Raw genomic sequence first — 20,163 nt, 5'->3', positions numbered from 1 at the left:
TATTCAGATTTAGCAGGTTTTTCAAAGAAGGTAAATAAGGTGACTTAGCTTTTAATGATTTATCATAATAACTCTGCATCTTTCGGGCCTTGCTCATAGATTCAAAGTAGTATTTTCCCTGTTGATTTTTCTGAGGGCTATATTGTTCTTGCTTTGATAATTGCATTTCTTCATTAACACATTACATTTACCCCATAATATCATAACATTATTCATATTTACATCATTATTCAACAACATATGCAACTATATAAAAAGAACAATATCATCATCATCAATATAGTGGAACATAAAGGAACAATATAAGAAAAGCATTCACACATAGAGAACACCAGGATTGGTTGGAGACTAGGGCAAAATCCACTACGGGGAAAACCATTTCAAATTCTTCTTCTTATTAGATTGTCATTGAATGATTCAGCGAAAGAGAGTACAATGATCCATATCTTCATCCATACAATTATCCAACAACATCAACTAAATAATATTCATGAAATGAACCTAGCAATGTTAATACTCAACACACTGTATTAGAAGCCTGAAACCAACTGCCACTATTTGTAGTCAATTGCCGATCACTGCGGTCAACGAGAGAAAACTTCGGACAACTGAAAAACAAACTTTTAGGTCCGAATTGCATGGAGGAGGAGTCTTGTGTGCAATTGAGAGGTTCCAGTCTCTCCCTTGAGCGTGCTAGCCAATGACTGCAGTCGAAAGTATCCTTTGTTAGGCCATCGACTGTAATCCAGAACCCGAGTCTTCAATCACACGGAGGACGAGCTGTGCGTGGGACTGAAAGGCTTCAGTCACGTGGATGAGCCTACCAGCGAGGGATTGCAGTGGAGATCTCATTGTGTCATGCCTGTGATAGAGGCCCAAAACCCTAAAATAGAGATGTAAGCTTTAGACCCTGCAATTTCACCTTCATGCAAACCATTCCTCTGCAGATCTGCTTCAGACTTGTGTGAGCCAAAAACAAGAAAGAGAATGGAAGAGTGTCTTATGATCATGTCCAAGTGAGGTTGAGGTCACTTATATTTATATCCTTCCAAGGGTGTCCAATTTGCTTTAGGGCCGACTTGATCAAATATGCACATGTGGGCTTATAATTCAAAAATGCACTTTTCCTTGTCCAAATTCGATGATCTTTAGGTTTATTTTGGTCCTCACAAAAAGAGGAATTTATTGCAATCGCCATCTCCATCAAATGAGCTGTTCAAAGTGGAATTTGGCCCTAGTTGCTTATTTTAACACTCCCTCTCAACTATGGGGAATTCCACCTGCATCATGTCATGTGAATCTTGTCATCAAATCATATCCAATTGCAAGAATCTCATCATCACGTATCGTTGCTGTTCATCTCGATTCATCTCTTGCTTATTCCTGCTTATCTCTTGATTGTCCCTACTCATATGTTGATTATTCTTGAATCTAAAAGAAGACAAATTTCACATCGGAGGGGAGCCTAAGCTACCACCCTCTATTCATCGGGGAGCCACTGCTACCACCCAGAATCACTGCCAGTGTGGAGCCCAATGCGACCACACGGGAAACATTAGCGGGGAGCCAAATGCTACGGCCTACATCAACATCGGAGTACATATCTCAAAATTACATCGGGGAGCACATCTCAACCCGAAATCTCATGGGGGAACTAAACATCTACAACCCCATATCGAGCAATAGGTGATATAGGGGAGCACATCTCAACCCATCCTATTGCCTGCTGATCTTCCCAACAATGACCCTCAATAGTCATGTGGTAGAACACTTGCATCATAATCTGAGCTTGGGCTAGATACTCGACTTACCAAAAGGTAAGGATCACATGCCCCAACCTCCTCAACCCGTTGGCCAGACGGGGAGGGACAATCCCAATAAACTCGACTTGTGGGTATGATGCCAACTCGTGTATACTCTACAATGACTAAGATAGGGGAGCAACATCTCCAAACCTATGGGTAACAGATAGGGATGATACACTATTGTCCAAAGGTCCCTCAACCTTAGGAGCCCTCCATCTCTATTCCACACGCTGGGAGCTCAAACAGGGGGTAAAGAGATGGCTCAGTGTCTTCGATCAACGATGCTCTCTGTAGATCAACAACATATCATCGTGCTCATATATGCTAATCATCATGTCTCAATAGCAACTGTCTGCTGTTCATATATATATATATATATATACTGTAGTCATCCTCCCTCTTAAGGAGGTGCCAACCACAAGGCTAAGCTTGTCTTGTACAACAGTACTGCTTCAATATATGACGGTGTCTGAGTCCTAGCTAAATACGAGATTCTTTGCTAATTGGTTCCCACTCTTTGTCATCGCAATGTATCCATGTCATATCTAGAACTTGCTTAAACGACACTCCAAAGATCTTGTTCATCATGCCTCACAACTAGCCATGCTAGCAACATTGTACTCAACCTTGGTCGTGCTTAAAGCTACATGCCTCTCATCCAAAAACATCATGGCAGATCTCATACTAAGGCAGCACCCAGATGTGCTCATCAATAATGATCCCAAACCACATCAGTACATCCATGCAGTCACATATCATAGAATGAATATCTCAGATCAAAAATTGATCATCCCATGCAAATATCTCGAAGGGTGCTTGGTGACAACTCAATGTGTATGAAGCAGCTCAATCATGAATTTACTCAGGTTCTATGCACAACATATATTTTTACAGACGGGTGTCCTCATGGAGCTTCAATCAACTATTGGTTGCCAAGTCAAGTTCAATAATATCTTTTCACAACTTGAAATTCAATCAGTGTTTCCAAGGATTTGCATTTCCACTTTCTGAAAACTCTTCATTAGCTTCACGATATAGATTTTTCTTTTCCAAACTTTAGAAATCGATTCATCATGTCATGATTCATTATTTTGAGCTTCAGAAGTCAATTCCCTATTACTTTGATCACTAGAGGCTCATTTCCTGTCAAGAGTAGACCATCAATATATAAAACCAAAATCAAAATCATACCTTGGACCACTTTTGAAGTAGAGGTTTGGATCGACACATCATCCTAGCTTCACCAGATAACTGTCAATGCAAACATATTAGGATTAGGGAGCTTGCTTCATACAATGATTTCTGCAAGCATAACACTTGACCAAAGCAATATACTTAGCCTTACACAAATCAATACTGTGCAATCAAATCAACTAAGTCAGCTTATCAAACCTTTAGATGCTAGATCAAAACTAATATCAAACTCATCAATATCACTAACAAATTCTTTGGACCAGGTGACAAGTAGAGCTCATATCCAAATATCAAGTTATGACTTTATCTATTGTCACGCCAATAAATTGCCATTTACCAAGCAATATCAAATGAAACTTCATCAAGTCATGACCAAAATATAAATATTTTTTGTCACTAGATGCAAATGAATACACCAAGGATAAGTCATATAGGTTCCATCCATTTATTGTGAGATTACTTCACACTGAATCACAATTGTTTATACTTCAACCACTGTATCAAAGATAATGATGTCAACACAAAATACCAATATAAGTCATTGAAAGTCACTATGCCCATATAACATTGTTATCAAGGCAGATCATCAGTGGTCAAATCAAATCATTAGTCATTAGGTCAAATCCAAATTTGCTACCATAATGAGATCTATAGCTCAAATCATATCTCAACATCAAGTCAAAGTTCTAAGTCATTATCAAACATCATATCAAAACTTCAAACACTGCTTATCTATATCAATTAGCCAAATCTAGTCAAACCCTTGCAATTGTTATCAAATACTATCATGCACTAGCCTCAATGGTTAAATCATAGTGGCATATTGATATGCATACCCTGGTCACTTGGAAAATTAATTTTAGTCAACATATTCATATTATAGTAAGTCAAACATTCAAAGTTCCCTGCTCATAGAACTTTTTGTTGTCTGCTCCATGTCGTAGGACTAACATCCTTCAGGTGAATTTCTTATTTCATGCACAAAGCTTCACTTTTGTGTCCTATTGGCATAATCGTACCCATAGGCCTTCTTTCGTGGGATTGAGGCTTAGAGTAAGGAAAACTCTTTCTTCTTAGACCAAATCTTTGCTGTAGACCAACAATATAAGATATTTGTGTATTCATGTCCATAAATATTACTTCAACAATAAAGAATCTTCTATACATATAGTGCGAATGATAATAGGAGTAGGGATCTTATGGAGAGATTCTCCCTTTGAACGGGAAACCACTTTAGTCATCTTTATTCAAGTCATCAACCTGTCTATAATACTGTCATGCATCAACATATCTGTTAGATCATAAAGTCAGAGTATATTATCATTGTCATATCATGTTAGCATCAACTACTTCACCATTACATCATGACATCAATCCTTCATCAAGGGTTAGTGTCAAATAGCTAATAGGAGTATACTTCAAGGATCATGATCACAACATTACTTCTTTGTCACATACTCAATCCATCAAGTCAGGGCTATGTTGCACAAAACTTCTAGGAAAGCTAATGTTTTGGGATGTAACCGTACCCAAAACTCCGAAATTTGGCCGAAACTTGATTGAAACTCGACCATTATGTAATCATCTATGAAAGCTAATATAGACTTGGTTTTCCTTCTAAATTGTCATCTATGGGTCTTATTCCCTTTTTTCTTGCAAGATAATGTGTTATTCACTTATTTATAAATTTCTTTTTATATATATAAACATATTTAATGTTTCAGCCAACGTTTCGATCGACGTTTCCATTTTTGGGAGGTGATATTTCTAAACGTACCCGTTTTGGAAACTCTGAAACATTTCGACGCTTCGTGCAGAGTCAGGGCATTCAATTTTACCATATGCCATAATTACTAGGCACATTAAAAGATAACCACGATCAACAAAAGATCCTGAATATCAATCTCATTGTTACACTTCTATCATCATGGTTACCATGCTTATCAATAGAATCAAGCTACCATATATAAGAATCAATGTGCAAGCCTTCTTTATGGGATCAAGGTATCCAAAATGATAGATGTTAGCCAAACATCAAGTATACCAATATATCAAAGATCAATATTGAGTAGCTTCTTAGAATCAAGAAGTTCAATCATGTCTAAAAGATAAGATACTTGTTCACTACCAAGTGCATCATTTCATCAGGTATCATGAATCAAACTTCCTTTCATATACATATATGATCCATTTGTGAAGGTGATATACTCATCATGTCTTAGGGCTTACCTTGCCATCAATATTGCAGCTAAAACATAACATTGAAACAACACCATACCTTGTAGTGTTAGATCCCTGTGCACCTTCTTATTTTACGTAGGCAGTTGTAGCACTTTGCTACCTTTTCATCAAGTGGTTCTTTACCTTTTCCAACGCTAGCTCTTCTCTTCCTGCACTAGCCATGATCCTCAAGAAGGATCCACTTATCACAACTCATCAGGCGGTTAGAAACATCCAAATACTCAAATATACATGCAGGAAGTATAAGTAATAATCAAAACAATAATCAGATCCATAAGTCAAAATAAACGTAAAGACATAAAGGAGCACCATAAATCGAAAAATACTTATCTTCAATGAGAGGTGATCATCTCCCTCTTGAACCAACCTTCAAGAGCCATCATTTTCCATTTTCCGTATAACAATGTTGCCTTCAATATTTCAACCAACTTTATCAACAACTAGGCCTAATAGAGATTATCCCATCTAGGGCTTCATCAAATTTGACACAAGTGCTTGAACATCTTCACATTGACCATGCTAGGGTTTCTAGATTTCATATCTCAAATCTTTGCCATAAACCAGGGTTTCTCAAACCCTAACCTCATAATATCCATCAAACCCTAATACACAAATTGCTTAGGGTTTCCTTCAAACCCTAGAATTCTTTTAGGTCTCCTCCATCCTCTCTTGCTTCCATCAATGGTGTCATCATAGGGGTGATCTCAATGACTTTTCTTCAACCCAAATTTGATACCATGTTAATTTTTCTTAGGGCTATATTGTTCTTTGCTTTGATAATTGCATTTCTTCATTAACACATTACATTCACTCCATAATATCATAACTTTATTCATATTTACATCATTATTCAACAACACATGCAACTATATAGAAAGAACAATATCATCATCATTAATGCAGCGGAACATAAAAGAACAATAGAAGAAAAACATTCACACATAGAGACACTAGGATTGGTCGGAGACTAGGGAAAAATCCACTATGGGGAAAACCCTTTCAAATTCTTCTTATTAGTTTGTCATTGAATGATTCAACAAAAGAGAGTACAATGATCCATATCTTCATCCATACAACTATCCAACAACATCAAGTAAATAGTATTCATGAAATGAACCCAACAATGTTAATACTCAACACCCTGTATCAGAAACTTGAAACCAACTTTCACTGTCTGCGGTCAACTGCCGATCACTGCGGTCATCGAGTGAAAACTTCGGGCAACTGAAAAACCAGCTTTTTGGTCCCAGTCGCATGGAGTAGGAGTCGTGCACGTGATTGAGAGGTTCCAATCGCTCCCTTGAGCCTGATAGCCAACGACTGCAGCCAAAAGTATCTTTTGTCAGGTCAACGACTGTAATCTAGAACACTAGTCTTCAGTCACATGGAGGATGAGTTGTGCGTGCGACTGAAAGGCTTCTGTTTGCACGGATGAGCCTGCCAACAAGCGATTGTAGTCGAGATCTCTCTGTGTCATGCCTACGACTAAGGCCCAAAACCCTAAAACAAAGATGCGAGCTTTGGACCCTGCAATTTCACCTTCGTGTGAACCCATTCCTTCGTGGATCTTGCCTCAGACCTGTGCAAGCCTAAAACAAGAAAGAGAATAGAAGAATGTCTCATGATCATGTCCAAATGTGGTTGAGGTCACTTGTATTTATAACCAAGGGTGTCCAATTTGCTTTAGGGCCGCCCTGATCAAATATGCACATGTAGGCTTCCTATAATTCAAAAATACACTTTCCCTTGTCCAAATTTGATGATCTTTAGATCTATTTTGGTCCTTTTGAAAAGAGGAGTTTAATGCAAACATCATTTCTATCAAATGAGCTGTCCAAAGTGTTATTTGACCCTAGTTGACAATTTTAACATTGCCTTTAAGCAATTTTCCAATATGATTCCAATAATTCAATCAAGTAGGCTTTGTTCCAACTGAACTTAAACCTTGAAGAGGTGCATGACCTCCTTTTCCCCATTCTTCTAAACATGCAGAGATATATCTACCTTTTGAGCAACATTATCATGCTTCAATTTGCAGTGAGCCAATGTCATATCTTGCCATGCATTAAGAGGGACACCTTCAGAATTTACAGTTGCTCTTAAAGATTCCTCACAGTCCCATGACTGACTAACTTGTTCCAGTAAGGTTCAGGTCAGCAAATGTTGCTTTAATAGACTGTCTTAGGCAACTTTTTCAAGTGTCCAATACAACTTAGAATTAGAGCGAAGCATGCCATAGGTCATACTTGAATTCAATTTTGCAACTGTCCTTCCACATTAAGATAGATTGGTGATTTATATTTCAACCTTCTTTTACCTGAATCCTTCAAAAACATACTCAACTCAACGTTCCTATTACTTCAGATCATGTTTGGCCTTTTTGTAACTAGAGTTATTTTCAGATTTCTTGAAGCAGGCTTTTAAGGTCTCTTTGATATATGTCACAGAGCCATCCCTTATTCACATTTGCAAGACAAACTGTGAACTTGTAGAAGAAGGCATTCTGGCCTCATTCCTTTATGTAGGACATCAGATACTTCTGGTTCTCTGTTGCTCACATTTCCCAGGAGAAACTCATATGCTACAAATTTTGAAGTTTTTTCATATCACATCACAAGTTTCTTCGAGCTGTCTTCTTCAAGGAAATCCCAGGTTGGCTCTTTGTCTAGGTCTCTTTCACTATGTATAGAACAGGGATCTTTTATGCGAGCATCAGATTCACTTCTGAATGAAAATTTGGCTTCTCTATCCTTGAGATGACTTCCGCTTCTTCCTTAGGTCAAAATACATAATAGGCAGGATCCATAACAATGTTCTCAGGTTCAGCCAAGTCAGCCCTCAAAGTATTGATCTTCAACACAAATCTGTCCACAAGATTGTCCAATAACAGTCCTCGGATTTCTGTCCACAAGACTGCCCAATAACAGGCCTTGGATTGTGCCACAAAGCTTCACTCAAAATTTTGCATGGTTCCACAGAGTGAGGTGCCTCAGACCCTCGCATAGTTCCTCAGATATATGGCTTAGACTTCACATTATTTCGCAGAGAATAAGTGCCTCAACTCCGTAAGTTTTCACAGAGAGTAAGTGCCTCAAGTTCATCAAGATTCGTTCATCTTTCTTCTTGCAGATGATGCCTCCTTTCCACAATAAACTTTCGACCATGATCTTAACCTTTGATATCCTTGCTCAACAAGTACTAGGACTTCTCCAGACTTAGGCCTACTTAGGGCTTTTAGAGATCAAGGCTGCTGGTTAGATAGGTGATCTCAATGCTCTTTCCTTTAACCATAGCTTTGATACCATGTTGAATTTCAAGTGCAATCAAGACTATTACAATTTTTCTAATTGACAACTACTTCCAATTATACAATATTACATCTTTAGACCGTTACAATCATCAAGCAAGTATACATGAAAAATTTCATCCATTCACTTCTACCGTAGAGCAATAGAGATCACAATAAACAGTAAGACAAGAAACAAAAGACACCAGAAATTAGGCTAGCAGCCAGGGCAAAATCCACAAGGGTAAAACCCAACAATCTTTCCTTATGAGAGTTAATTCAGTTCATCAAATGTACATCAGAATATTCCAATCAAGATTCTGATTTCCTGACCTCAATATTTGCCAAGTTAAACCAGTCAAAGGAGAGAGAATACAGTTAACGCTGGTCAAAGTCAAGTCTGCAACAGAGGGTCGATTTTTGGCCTGAGGTAGCTGAACAGAAGGGCTGAAATTCAGTCCAAATCTCAGTCAATGAACCAGTCAAAAGTCTCAGTCAAAATCTCAGGGTTGACCTGTGGTCAAACCAGTCAACGAACCTCAGAAGAATTTCAGCCTCTTCAAACAGTCAAAGTCTCGGTCAAATAGAATCAGATCCTCCCAAGTCAAACAGAGATATCAATGCGGTCAAACCAGTCAATGAACCTCAGAAGAATTTCAGCCTCTTCAAACAGTCAAAGTCTCGGTCAAACAGAATCAGATCCTTTCATGTCAACGTGGGTCAAACTGAAGTCGAACTGTTGGTCAACGCATATCTGAAATTCTCCTCTTCTTCTTGTGATTTCAGATCGAATGATGTGGGTTGATGTGATACCAAATAAGGGTCAATGGAATCTTATTTATATGTGGTTTAGGAGTAGGATTTTGACCTTGGGTTGAAACCCATTCATCATGTGGGGCCAACTTGAGCACTTTAGGCCGATTTGGTCAACATTCAAAATTATAATTTCTCCTATGTTTTGCAAATGAAAATACCGACCATGGCTACCAATTTTCAACAGTATTGAGTTGGTTATAGGTTCTTTTGTTGTTTTCCTCAGAGTGAGAATTTCTAAAATAATAAATATAGAGCATTGGAGATTTTTTTTTGATTTTTGGTGTTGCTATGCTCTTACCCTTCTTTGTAACATTTGCAGTCTGATTGGCCAAACTGGCCACTAGTGGTCATTTATATGTAAATTAAATTAAACTAAATCTGTTTCTATATATTATGGCTCCTCTGTGATGGATTATTGAGTTGTTGTTTGCTGCTAGATTTGTACATTTTTTTGCGACTCTCTGTTCAGGGATAGGTTAACATGCACCGCAATCATCCATGGTATGAATAAATCTCTATGATTGGATTTGTGTGACTTTGGTGAAAGGCTGATGGTTTTGATATCCACGTTGAGAGAAATATGTATTGGTTGTTGGTTAAGTGCTTAAGCATTTATTCTTCTTTCAGACTCGGACGATTAAAATCTTTCTTGCTTTGGTGAGTTATGTTCTTGTCTTTTTGTGTTTTAATAGAAATCATCATCACCGGCTCCTAAAGAAGATAGTCCAGGGAGGCTTAAAGGTTCAATGTTGGAGAGAGCTATTCAAGAGTTGGAAAAAAGTGTTGCTGAATGTAAGCCTTCAGGATTATTATTTTGTTGTCAATTATAAATGAAGCATCTTTAACTTATCAGCCTTCAATTGGTTCCACAAAATGAAGCTTATTTATTCTTATTAACAACAGTGTGCCCACCTACTATGGATATTCAAGAGCACGATCAGTCATCCCAAGGAGTAAAAAGACGTCTCCCTGGAGTTGTCAAGCTCAAGCTTGCTAAAGTCGCAAGATTGGCGGTATAGTAGACTTTCAAGTGTCTATTACTACATAAAATTTAGAATGGATTCTGCTTTTATTGGTTGGATTTTAAGTCTAGGGTTATGGTGTCTGCCAGATCACTTTATACAAGATAATATACCCATTTTTTTCTTCTTCCCTACTATTGAGGTGTGGGTATAACCAGCACGAATATTAATGGTTTGCTTTCTTTTTCCTTGAAGCAGACAAACCAAGGCAAAATATCAAATGAGTTGATTGATCGTCTTATGTGCATTGTTGGGCATATAATACAGCTAAAGACATTGAAGGTGATCAGAGATCTATTTCTCCAATTCTACTTTTATTGGTGAACTGAAAACTGAGCTGAAGTCTTTTTATTAACTAATACATTCTGTCAGAATCTGAGTGCGTTTGTTGGTATATCCTTGAAATTTGTCTGTATGTAAAGTACACTGTAGGGTTTATCCCAGCATACAATAAAAAAAAACTATACCACAAAGCAGGAGGATGGGACAGATAAAAAGTAGAGTGTGAAGCATGGTTTGTTTAGGTCACAATCATAGTTCTCATTCAATAGATTTATGGTGATCGCTAGACCCATTTACAATGTTAAAGATCGGGATGAAAGTGTTGTTGGATTAAGTCTGTTGGGTCATGCCTGCTTTGTGTCTCTTTTTTTCTGCCTGCATATTTAACTACATCTTTTGTGCATAACTATTCAAGAGAAATTCGTATTTCTCACTTGATGTTCATATCAGCTATAAGTCAAAACCCAGATTGAACTACATTTCTGCAAGTATACAATCTTAGTAGTTGCAAAATAAAATGTCTCCTGAATTATTTTGTCTCTTAGTCACCTTAATTCATTCTCTTAGAGATACCTAGACTGCCACTCCATTAACACCTAAGTGGTTTGTAAAACTAGCTAACGTATGTCTTTGGGGGAAAGCAATTCAAGAAGGGGAATTGTCACAGTGCCTAAGCCTATGCTATGTCTCCCAGTTGAAAAACACATTGAAAGTCAATTAGGCGACCAAGTTGGAATTTAGAAGCACTAGAATAATGGAGTGGAAGCCTATATGGAAGACTTGGTACATTAAGGTAAATTTAATAAAAGAATTTTTGTTAATTTTTCATCAATTTGTTTTATGCTGCAACTATTACTTCAAGAATATCCAATAGCATCCAATTTAACAATTTCACTTCTTCAATTTTTGAATAGCAGTAGAGCAATAGTAGATAGAACAATTTAAACAAATGCACAATGAAAGACAGCCAAGAGACGAGACACAAATTTGGTCAATGACCAGGGCAAAACCCACTGTGGTAAAACCCTGGCAAACCTTCTTCTTATTAGATTGTCTTAAAATGTTCAGCAGAGAGAGAGTACATTATTAATTCGATATCCGAATAATATCAAAATGCCAAGCAACTATAAAAGAGAGATGCAGTCAACTGTAGTCAAATCTGTTTTGCCTCTAGTCTGCTCAACTTAGCAGCAGTCAACTGTTGTCAATTTGTGCCCTAACCAGAGATGTGACAGCTGTCACAAGGTCTCCAAAGGGGCTTGGTCCAGATGAGGTGAATGTGGCCTTCTTAGCTGATCAAATAGAGTCCAAAACCGTCTGATTTGAAGCAGTCAAACCTGGTCAATGTGGAGGAGCAGTCTGCTGTCAAAGTGTGTAGTTAGGGCTTCAGTCAAACATTATGGATTGCCTTGAATTCGCCACCAACAACTGCGGCCTGTTAGAACAGAGAGGAGTTGCCCAAAACCACAGTCAAAATCTGTCAAAACTGCCCAAGTCAACCCTGGTCAACATGCTGCAATTGTCGTCAACTTCGGCCCTGTAGTCAGCCCTGTAATTTGGCCACCTGTAGCTCACATTAGAGAGAGAGAAGGCTTCTTTTTCTGAGCTGTACGAACCAAATAGGAGAAGGAGAGAAGATGTCTGAGTGTGTTAATTTGTGCCAAAAGAGGTGAAAGGTCTCTTGTATTTATACCAATCCGAGTGGTGAAAGGACAAATCCTTTGGGCTTCTGAGCCTACATGTCATTGAAGCTGACCTTAACAATTTGTACATGTGTGAGAGTAAATTAAAAATCCAACTTCTGCTTGTCCAAAATGGGTGATCTTTTGGTCAATTTTGGTCCTCTCGAAGAGAGGAATTTAATGCAACAATTATCTTCATCAAATGAGCTGCCCAAAGCAGAATTTAACTCCAAGTTGCATAATTTAACACTACATCTCAACTAGGGAGAATTCCACCTGTCAATATCTCTCCATTGATCATCATGTCCTCCTGTCATCATGTACCATCCTTGCTAATCGCTGCTCATCTGATGCTGAACATTTTTGAATCTAAAGAAGAAGAAATGTTGTAGGGGAGCTCCAGCTACCACCCTGCCTCTATCATCATTGGGGAAACTTCTGTTACCGCCTGAAATCGTCATCATCGGGGAGCCATAGCTACCACTCGGATCCAAAGACAATGGGCAAGACCAACCTACCCCAAGCATAGGGATCACACTCTATCCTAAAGTGCCTGACAACATGTGAGATCAAAATAAGGATCACACTCTACCCTATTGTCTCTAATCATCCATCTTAGCCCTAAGGAGTCAGATGGTATAACAGATGCATCCACCAACTTGGGCGAGATCCACCTTCTGCATGGGGTAGGGATCACATTGTATCCCAAGTCCCTCAACCCATTGGCCAAATGGGAGAGGTTATCCCACAGAGTGGGCAGGACGTTAATTGGTGCATGCTCTAACTAGGGGAGATCTCAGGTTTCAAAATCCTATTGGTTAGAGGTCTCTCATCCCCAGGAGCCCTATAGCTCCATTCCATGCCTTGGGAGTTCAACTAATGGGGAAGAGCACTGCTCAGTGTTCTTGATCCGCTCGGACCCTTATTCGAAAGGGTCATCTCTACTAGTCCAAGCTGCTCTCTGAAGACTAAGAACTTCCCTTTCGAAAATGGTTTGGTGAGGATGTCATCTATTTGCTCATCTGTTGAAATGTGATGGAGTCTCACAGCTCCTCTCTGCACCATGTCACGGGTGTAATGATATTTGATCTCGATATGCTTGGACTTGTCATGAAACACATGATTCTTGGACAAACGAATCCCACTTTTGTTGTCACAATATATGATTGTCGTGTCCAGAACTTGCTCAAATAGCTCTCCAAAGAGCTTCCTCAACCAAATTGCTTCACAACTTGCAAGGCTAGCTGCAATATACTCGACCTCAACAGTGCTAAGGGCTACGAATTTCTGCTTCCTACTCATCCATGATATCATGGTAGATCCCAAACTAAAACAACATCCAGAAGTACTCTTCTTGTCGACAACATTACCGGCCCAATCTGCATTTGTATATCCATGTAGTCTAACATCTCCAACGACATATCTCAATCCAAGGTTAATAGTCCCATGTAGATATCTCAGAACATGCTTGGCAGCGACCTAATGTATAGGTTGACGCTTGGTCATAAAATGGCTCAAAGTGTTAACTGCGAAGCATATTTTGGGGCAAGTATTCACAAGAAACATCAGAGCACCAACCAATTGTCTATACTCAGAAGGGTTTGCTAGGTCCAGTCCAACAACTTCTCCACACAACTTGAAATTCATCTCCATAGACTTGCATTCAACCATGCCAAATCTCTCTAAGAGTTTCACAACATATTTTTCTTGTGAAAGGTAAAATTCGCCCGACTTTTTCCATACTTCTAATCCTAGGAAATAGTGCATCAAACCAAGGTCTTTCATCTCAAATCCAGAAGCCAACTTCCTCTTACATTCTAGAATGAGAAGGTCTGAACCTGTCATGAATAAGTCATCAATGTATAAAACCAAAATGAGAGGCATACCTTGGACCATTTTGAAGTACACGTTTGGATCAACATGGCTTCTTGTAAATCCCAACTTTATCAAGTAACTATTGATACGAGCATACCAAGCACAAGGGGCTTGCTTCAGTCCATAGAAGTTTTTCTTCAATCGGCATACATTGGTCTTCCTGTCATGAACTTCAAATCTTGGAGGTTGTTCAACATACACTTCTTCTTATATCAAACCATTAAGAAGGCGGTCTTCACATCCATTTGGTGGAGAGTCCCTCCCTAGCTTGCAGCAGGGGTTGCTATCGAACAAATGGTTGTGTATCGGGCCACAAGAGAAAATATATCATCGTAATCTTCTCCCTCTTTTTGAGTGAAACCGCAGGCTACAAATCTTGCCTTGTATTTTTTGAAGCTTCCATCAGCCCCATGCTTGACCTTGTAGAGCCGTTTGGAGGTTACCACATATTTACCCTTTCGTGTCGGCACAATATCCCATACATCATTTTTCATAATGGATTCATATTCTTTGGCCATTGCATCCTTTCAAACTTCTTCCTTCGCAGCTTCTTCAAAGGTACTAGGTTCAACTTGAATCATCTTGCTCATGGCTACAACACAGGCTTGGTACTTGCATGGCTTCTTGCTTTTCCTGAAAGTTCCCCGAGCAGCAACATGTTTCTCAGAATCGTATGGAGGAGGATCCAAAGGGTCCATAGGCTCCATGGGGTCATCAACGATCTCCTTCTCGGATTCAGGCACAGAAGGACCTTCTAAAGTATCCATCTCATCACTATTGTCTTCAGGAGGAGTAGGTGGAGGGAGGTCCCTTGCTTTTCTAAGGGAAACATCTTCATCGAATGTCACATCCCTGCTAACTTCAACCTTCCTTTGACCAGGAATATATTCTAAATGCTTTAGAATCTTCACTATATCCAACAAACGTACCTTTCCTTCCTGTAGCTTCTAGCTTGTTTCTTTTGTCCTTCGATACATGGAAGTACATGGTGTGAAAATTCCTAAACCCGAATCCCTATTGCAACAACTGGTGATATTTCTCCTCCTTGTTAGATTTACATGAACAAGTTATTTGCTGTTTTTCTACAGAAAACATTGAAATACATACACTGTAGCCTACACCATTTAAAATAATATGCCGAAACAAGAAATTGAACAGGAAAAAGATACAACACAAATGACCCTGGAAAAACCCAATGCGGGAAAACCAGTGCAACAAATTTGAGGGTTTTTATTATTAAGCAGAAGTTATTTTTGAATACAACCTCTAGATGCCTTGCTGGCAATCCAGTACAGAGAATATCACTCAGCAAAAGAAATTGGTGAGATTACCTCACATTACATTGCAAGTCCTGGCTGATTCGACCGCTGAACCAACGAGTCCCCCGCTACTTCTGTGCTGCTCCTTCGCAGTCACTGCGTGGGCCTACGCCAACCTCTAAGGCACTGCGTCACCTCTTTGCTGGATTGATTTGCTCTCAGGACTTGACTCCAGCCCTCCTGGCTCAAAACATCAACATCCTCAGGAAATTTTGGACCTCTGCGTGGAAGGCTTTTGCACTGCTCTGTGTAGGCCTTGTGTGAGGCCTTCCTAGCTCTGCATCACCCTCTCTGGGCATTGCACTGCCTCCCCTATGTGTCTCTCTGACTCTCTACTGAGTATTCTTGGCTTCGGAGAAGATCCTCCAGCGAAAAATTTCTCTGCCCCTCTTTGCGTGATCACTACGAAATCACTGCATTGTCTCTAGCTTCAACAATTCGATTTGACTAATCAACTCTTTGTGTGTCCTCCAAATGACCCTCAAGCCTCCTTAAATAATCTTCTCGTTGACATTCAACGACCCAGATTAGAAGCTAATCAATGGCTAAGATCATTTCAGCATGATCCTCGTCGTCTTCTAGAAGTTATACCCACAGTTAGATTAATACCCATTAATTATTTTAATTTCCTAAGTTTAGACTTAGGGACCCATTAAAAATAATAAAACTGTCTCTGGGTGGAATTTCCCAAAATGCTTTCTGGGTTCTTTGGAATACATGTGCCCAAACCTCCCTGCAAAATTTGAGACTTAGAGCACATCTGATACTACTAGAAATCAACACTCCCTCTTAGTGAGGAATGTGCTCTAGCAATGCCTCCCACTGAAGCATCACCCTGACTTCATAACATCGTTCTCTGCGCTGCTGATGTCTGACATGCTATCCACCAATTACTGCGGTGCTTCTACAACTGTACTACTACTGACATTGCCATTGTCAACACTGCATCTGTACTACAACCCCCTCTCAAGTGCTGCATCTGTGTTGCTGCTAGCATTGCCACTGCTAACACTTCATCTACACTGCAACTAAAAAACATCCCAAAATTTGAACAAGTGTTCAACATAGATGCATCTCGATGCTGAAGATCTGACTGCTGCTAGTCCCACGCTATCCCTCTGAAGCCACTGCGTTGCTGCTGCTACTGCACTGTGCCTCCCTGCATTGCTGCAACTCTGCACTACGCTGCTCAGACTTTGCATTCTAGCCACTGCGTTTGTCACTTCAACACTCCTCTACACCCACTGACACTGGTCCATCTTGCTACTTCTGGTCAGGGCTCCTGTAGTAAGGAATTGATCCGTGAGGTGGGCTCCTCAAGATTCCTGCCCATCTGTAGCTCTTTCGAACTACAACACTAAATCAGCCCACCTCCCTCTTGGAGGTATCTTGACTATCATGGAAAACTCCTCCTCCTCGATCTTCGTGGGTGCAACCTTCAGATCATTCTTCACATCTTTGTCCTTCTTCTTGAGAGGACATTGTGTTGCGTAGTGACCCATTTCACCACACGTGAAACATTTGATCTTGGAGACTTCCTTCTTCTGCTCCTGCTACCCCATGGATGTAGGGGCTGCATTCTCTTCCTCCTCCTTGGGCTTTGATGCACTGCTGCTGCTTCAGTCAAGCTTACACTTGACTAGATCTCTCCTCAGCTCTTCCTGCTTGAGAGCTGCCCACATACTATCCTAGTCTAGCAAAGTTGCCTTGCCCAAGATGCTTTGGACAAAGACTTGCCACTCTTCTGAGACTGAGTTTAGGGCCAGTCTCACCATCTCGGAACCTTGAGGTGTAGACCCCACAACTGCTAACTCGTCTCGGGTCTCCTGAAGCTTCGTGAGGAACGGATCTATGCGCTCCCCCTTCTGCATCTGCGTAGATCTCAGTTTCTGCTCTAAGTACATCTTCTACTACTCAAAAGATCCTTGATACAACGTTGCCAAGGCATCCCACATCTCCTAAGCAGTCCCTTTGCTAGCGACGTGACAAACCACCTGATCCTTTACTCCATCAAGGATTATCCTCTTGGCCTTCGCGATTCTTGCCTGGTACTTCTTCAGTGGATCGGCATCTGTAAGCACAACCACCACGCTGTCAACATAGGTCTTGAGAGAATGCTCATTTAGAAGGAACGACATCCTTGCCTTCCAAATGACATAGTTGGATGCCCCATCCAACTTGCCCTGATCTATCAGCCCACTGGTTTCCATCTCTGCCATGAAAATGTCGAACTGCTCCTCTTTGTTGCTTATTGTTGTTGCTCAGCCAATAAGAAAACAAACTTCTTAGCGGGAATTCTATTGAGGAAAAATTCCCTCACTGTGCTTCTCCTCTCTCTTCTGACGTCTTTCAACCTAGCAACTTGCCTGCTAAAAAGACTGCATCCCACCAGCTCTTCCTCACGCTGAGGCTTAACACTGCTCCCTTTGCCACGACAAGGTTTCGATTTGGAAGCCCTTCCTCTTTGTCGACTCACTCAGAGAGAGACTTTCCTCGAAAATTCAACCCTCCTGGCCTGGACTCTGCAATCCCTCTAGGGATTCGAACTGCTGCTTCTTGCAGCTATTCGACCTCCTTCTCTGCTCAATGCTGGGTTCTCTAGCACTTCTCTTCTTATTTCACTTGCACTGCTCCGATACCATGTGAAAATTCTTAAACCCGAATCCCTACTGCAACAACTAATGATAATTCTCCTATTTGTTAGATTTACATGAACAGGTTATTTACAGTTCCCTATGACAAACATTGAAATACATACACTGCAACCAATGTTTTTAAAACCGGAACCCGTGACTGGACCGGTCCACCTAATGAACCGATTTACCAACCGGAACCGGTCTAACTAGGATTGGTTTGGTTTAAACAAACCAGTTTTAGAAAAATACATTAAATAATTAATTTATAATGAAACAAAACTATTTTTAAGATTTAAAACCATGATTCCAAGCCAATATACACAAAATATGCAAAGTTTACTCATTTATATACCATGTAAAGGTGAATATATCAAAATGGCACAGAGTGCAATACATATCATCGACAAAATAGCAAAATACATAAGCAATGAGGCTCTAGAGTCTAAATGGCCTATAAAGTCCAAAAACAATGCTGCAAGCTATGAGGCCATTGGCCTACTACAAGTCTACAGTGTACACATGATCAATCATCAAGTTCATCACCACTATAGCCACAGGATCAGCATCAGGAGCTACATAGACATCATTTGGTTCAGAGTCTGAGGATGCCTCAGCCTGATCTGCAACCTTAGTAGCAATGCCACCAATAACAATAGAGGTGGACCTAATGGAAACGCGAGTTTGTCGACCTGCACGATTAGTGCCTTCCATTGGTTCTTTGCTTTCCTTGATGCCGCTACTGATCCTGGTTCTGATGTCGCCACAAAATCTTCCTCATCCCCCATTAAAGCCATGTCGATATCAAAATTAGCCTCAAACACAGGATCTTCAGTCTCCTCCATCCATTCTGACGTTGGATCAATATCGTCCAACATAATGGGATCTAGATCAGGTGCTTTGTTCATCATTTGGTTCCTCCTCAGTCGAGGGTTGTATTGCATGAAAACAAGATCATTTAACCGTTTTTGTTCCTTAAAGGCTTGGAGAGGGTGTTTTTGGAGGGAAAACACCCTTAATTTCCCTCCAAAACCCCTAAACTACCTTGGAAAATCCGCACTTTGGGTCCTCGGTGGGCATGGCAGGTAACCGGCCGGTTTAGGACAAAACCGACCGGTTTGCTACAAACGGGCTGGTTCTATCCTAAACCGGCCGGCTAGGACTAGTTAGGGCCAAATTCTCGCCACAATGCCTCCTTAACTAGGTTTTTCAGCCGGTTCCAACCGGTGGCCCTGCTAACTGGCTGGTTATGCTGGTAACCAGTTAGCTAGGCCGGTTTTAAAAACTATGACTGCAGCCTACACCATTTAATATAATATACCAAAACAAGAAACTGAACAGGAAAAAGATACAACACAAATGATACAGATGTTTTTGGACAAATGTCCTCGGAAAAACTGAATGCAGGAAAACCGGTGCAACAAATCTGAGGGTTTTTATTATTAAGAAGAAGTTATTTCTGAATACAACCTCTGGATGCCTTGTTGGCAATCCACTATAGAGAATATCACTCGATAAAAGAACTTGGTGAGATTACCTCACATTACATTGCAACTCCCGGTTGATCCGACAGCTGAACCAATGAGTCCCCCACTGCTTCTATGCTGCTCCTGCACAGTCACTGCGTGGGCTTGCATTAGCCTCTAAGGCACTGCATCACCTCTTTGCTGGATCGATTTGCTCTCAAGAACTAACTCTAGCTCTCCCGGCTCAAAACGTCAACCACCTCAAAAAATTTCAGACCTTTGCGTGGAAGGCTTCTGCGCTGCTTTGCGTGGGCTCTTCCTGGCTCTGTGTCACCCTCTCTGGGTACTGCGTTGCCTCCTCTGTGTGTCTCTTTGCCTCTCTGCTGAGTATTCTTGGCTCCGGAGAAGATCCTCCAGCCAAAACTCTCTTGGCCCCTCTCTGCCTGATCACTACGAAATCACTGCTCTGTCTCTAGCTTCAGCGATTCAATCTGAGTGATCAACTCTTTGTGTGTCTTCCAAATGACCCTCAAGCCTCCATA

The 20,163-nt window shown here is 40.4% G+C and overlaps 1 protein-coding gene across 1 annotated transcript in view; it reads left to right on the top strand.

The window, feature by feature from the left end:
- Positions 1-20,163, top strand: part of LOC149180338 (uncharacterized) — a 262,468-nt gene that overhangs the window by 86,862 nt on the left and 155,443 nt on the right. The window contains exons 4-6 of the mRNA XM_089413854.1: positions 10,035-10,134; positions 10,246-10,355; positions 10,563-10,646. Of these exons, the coding sequence (XP_089269980.1) occupies positions 10,035-10,134; positions 10,246-10,355; positions 10,563-10,646 (294 nt within the window). The remainder of the gene's footprint in view (positions 1-10,034; positions 10,135-10,245; positions 10,356-10,562; positions 10,647-20,163) is intronic.

Source organism: Pinus tabuliformis, chromosome 3_2 (assembly GCF_031772625.1).
Source record: "Pinus tabuliformis cultivar Carrire ecotype Pingquan chromosome 3_2, CPIR1, whole genome shotgun sequence".
Taxonomy (NCBI): Eukaryota; Viridiplantae; Streptophyta; class Pinopsida; order Pinales; family Pinaceae; genus Pinus; species Pinus tabuliformis.
The sequence above is the reverse complement of the archived record's forward strand: the minus strand, read 5'-3'. Positions and strand labels throughout refer to the sequence as shown.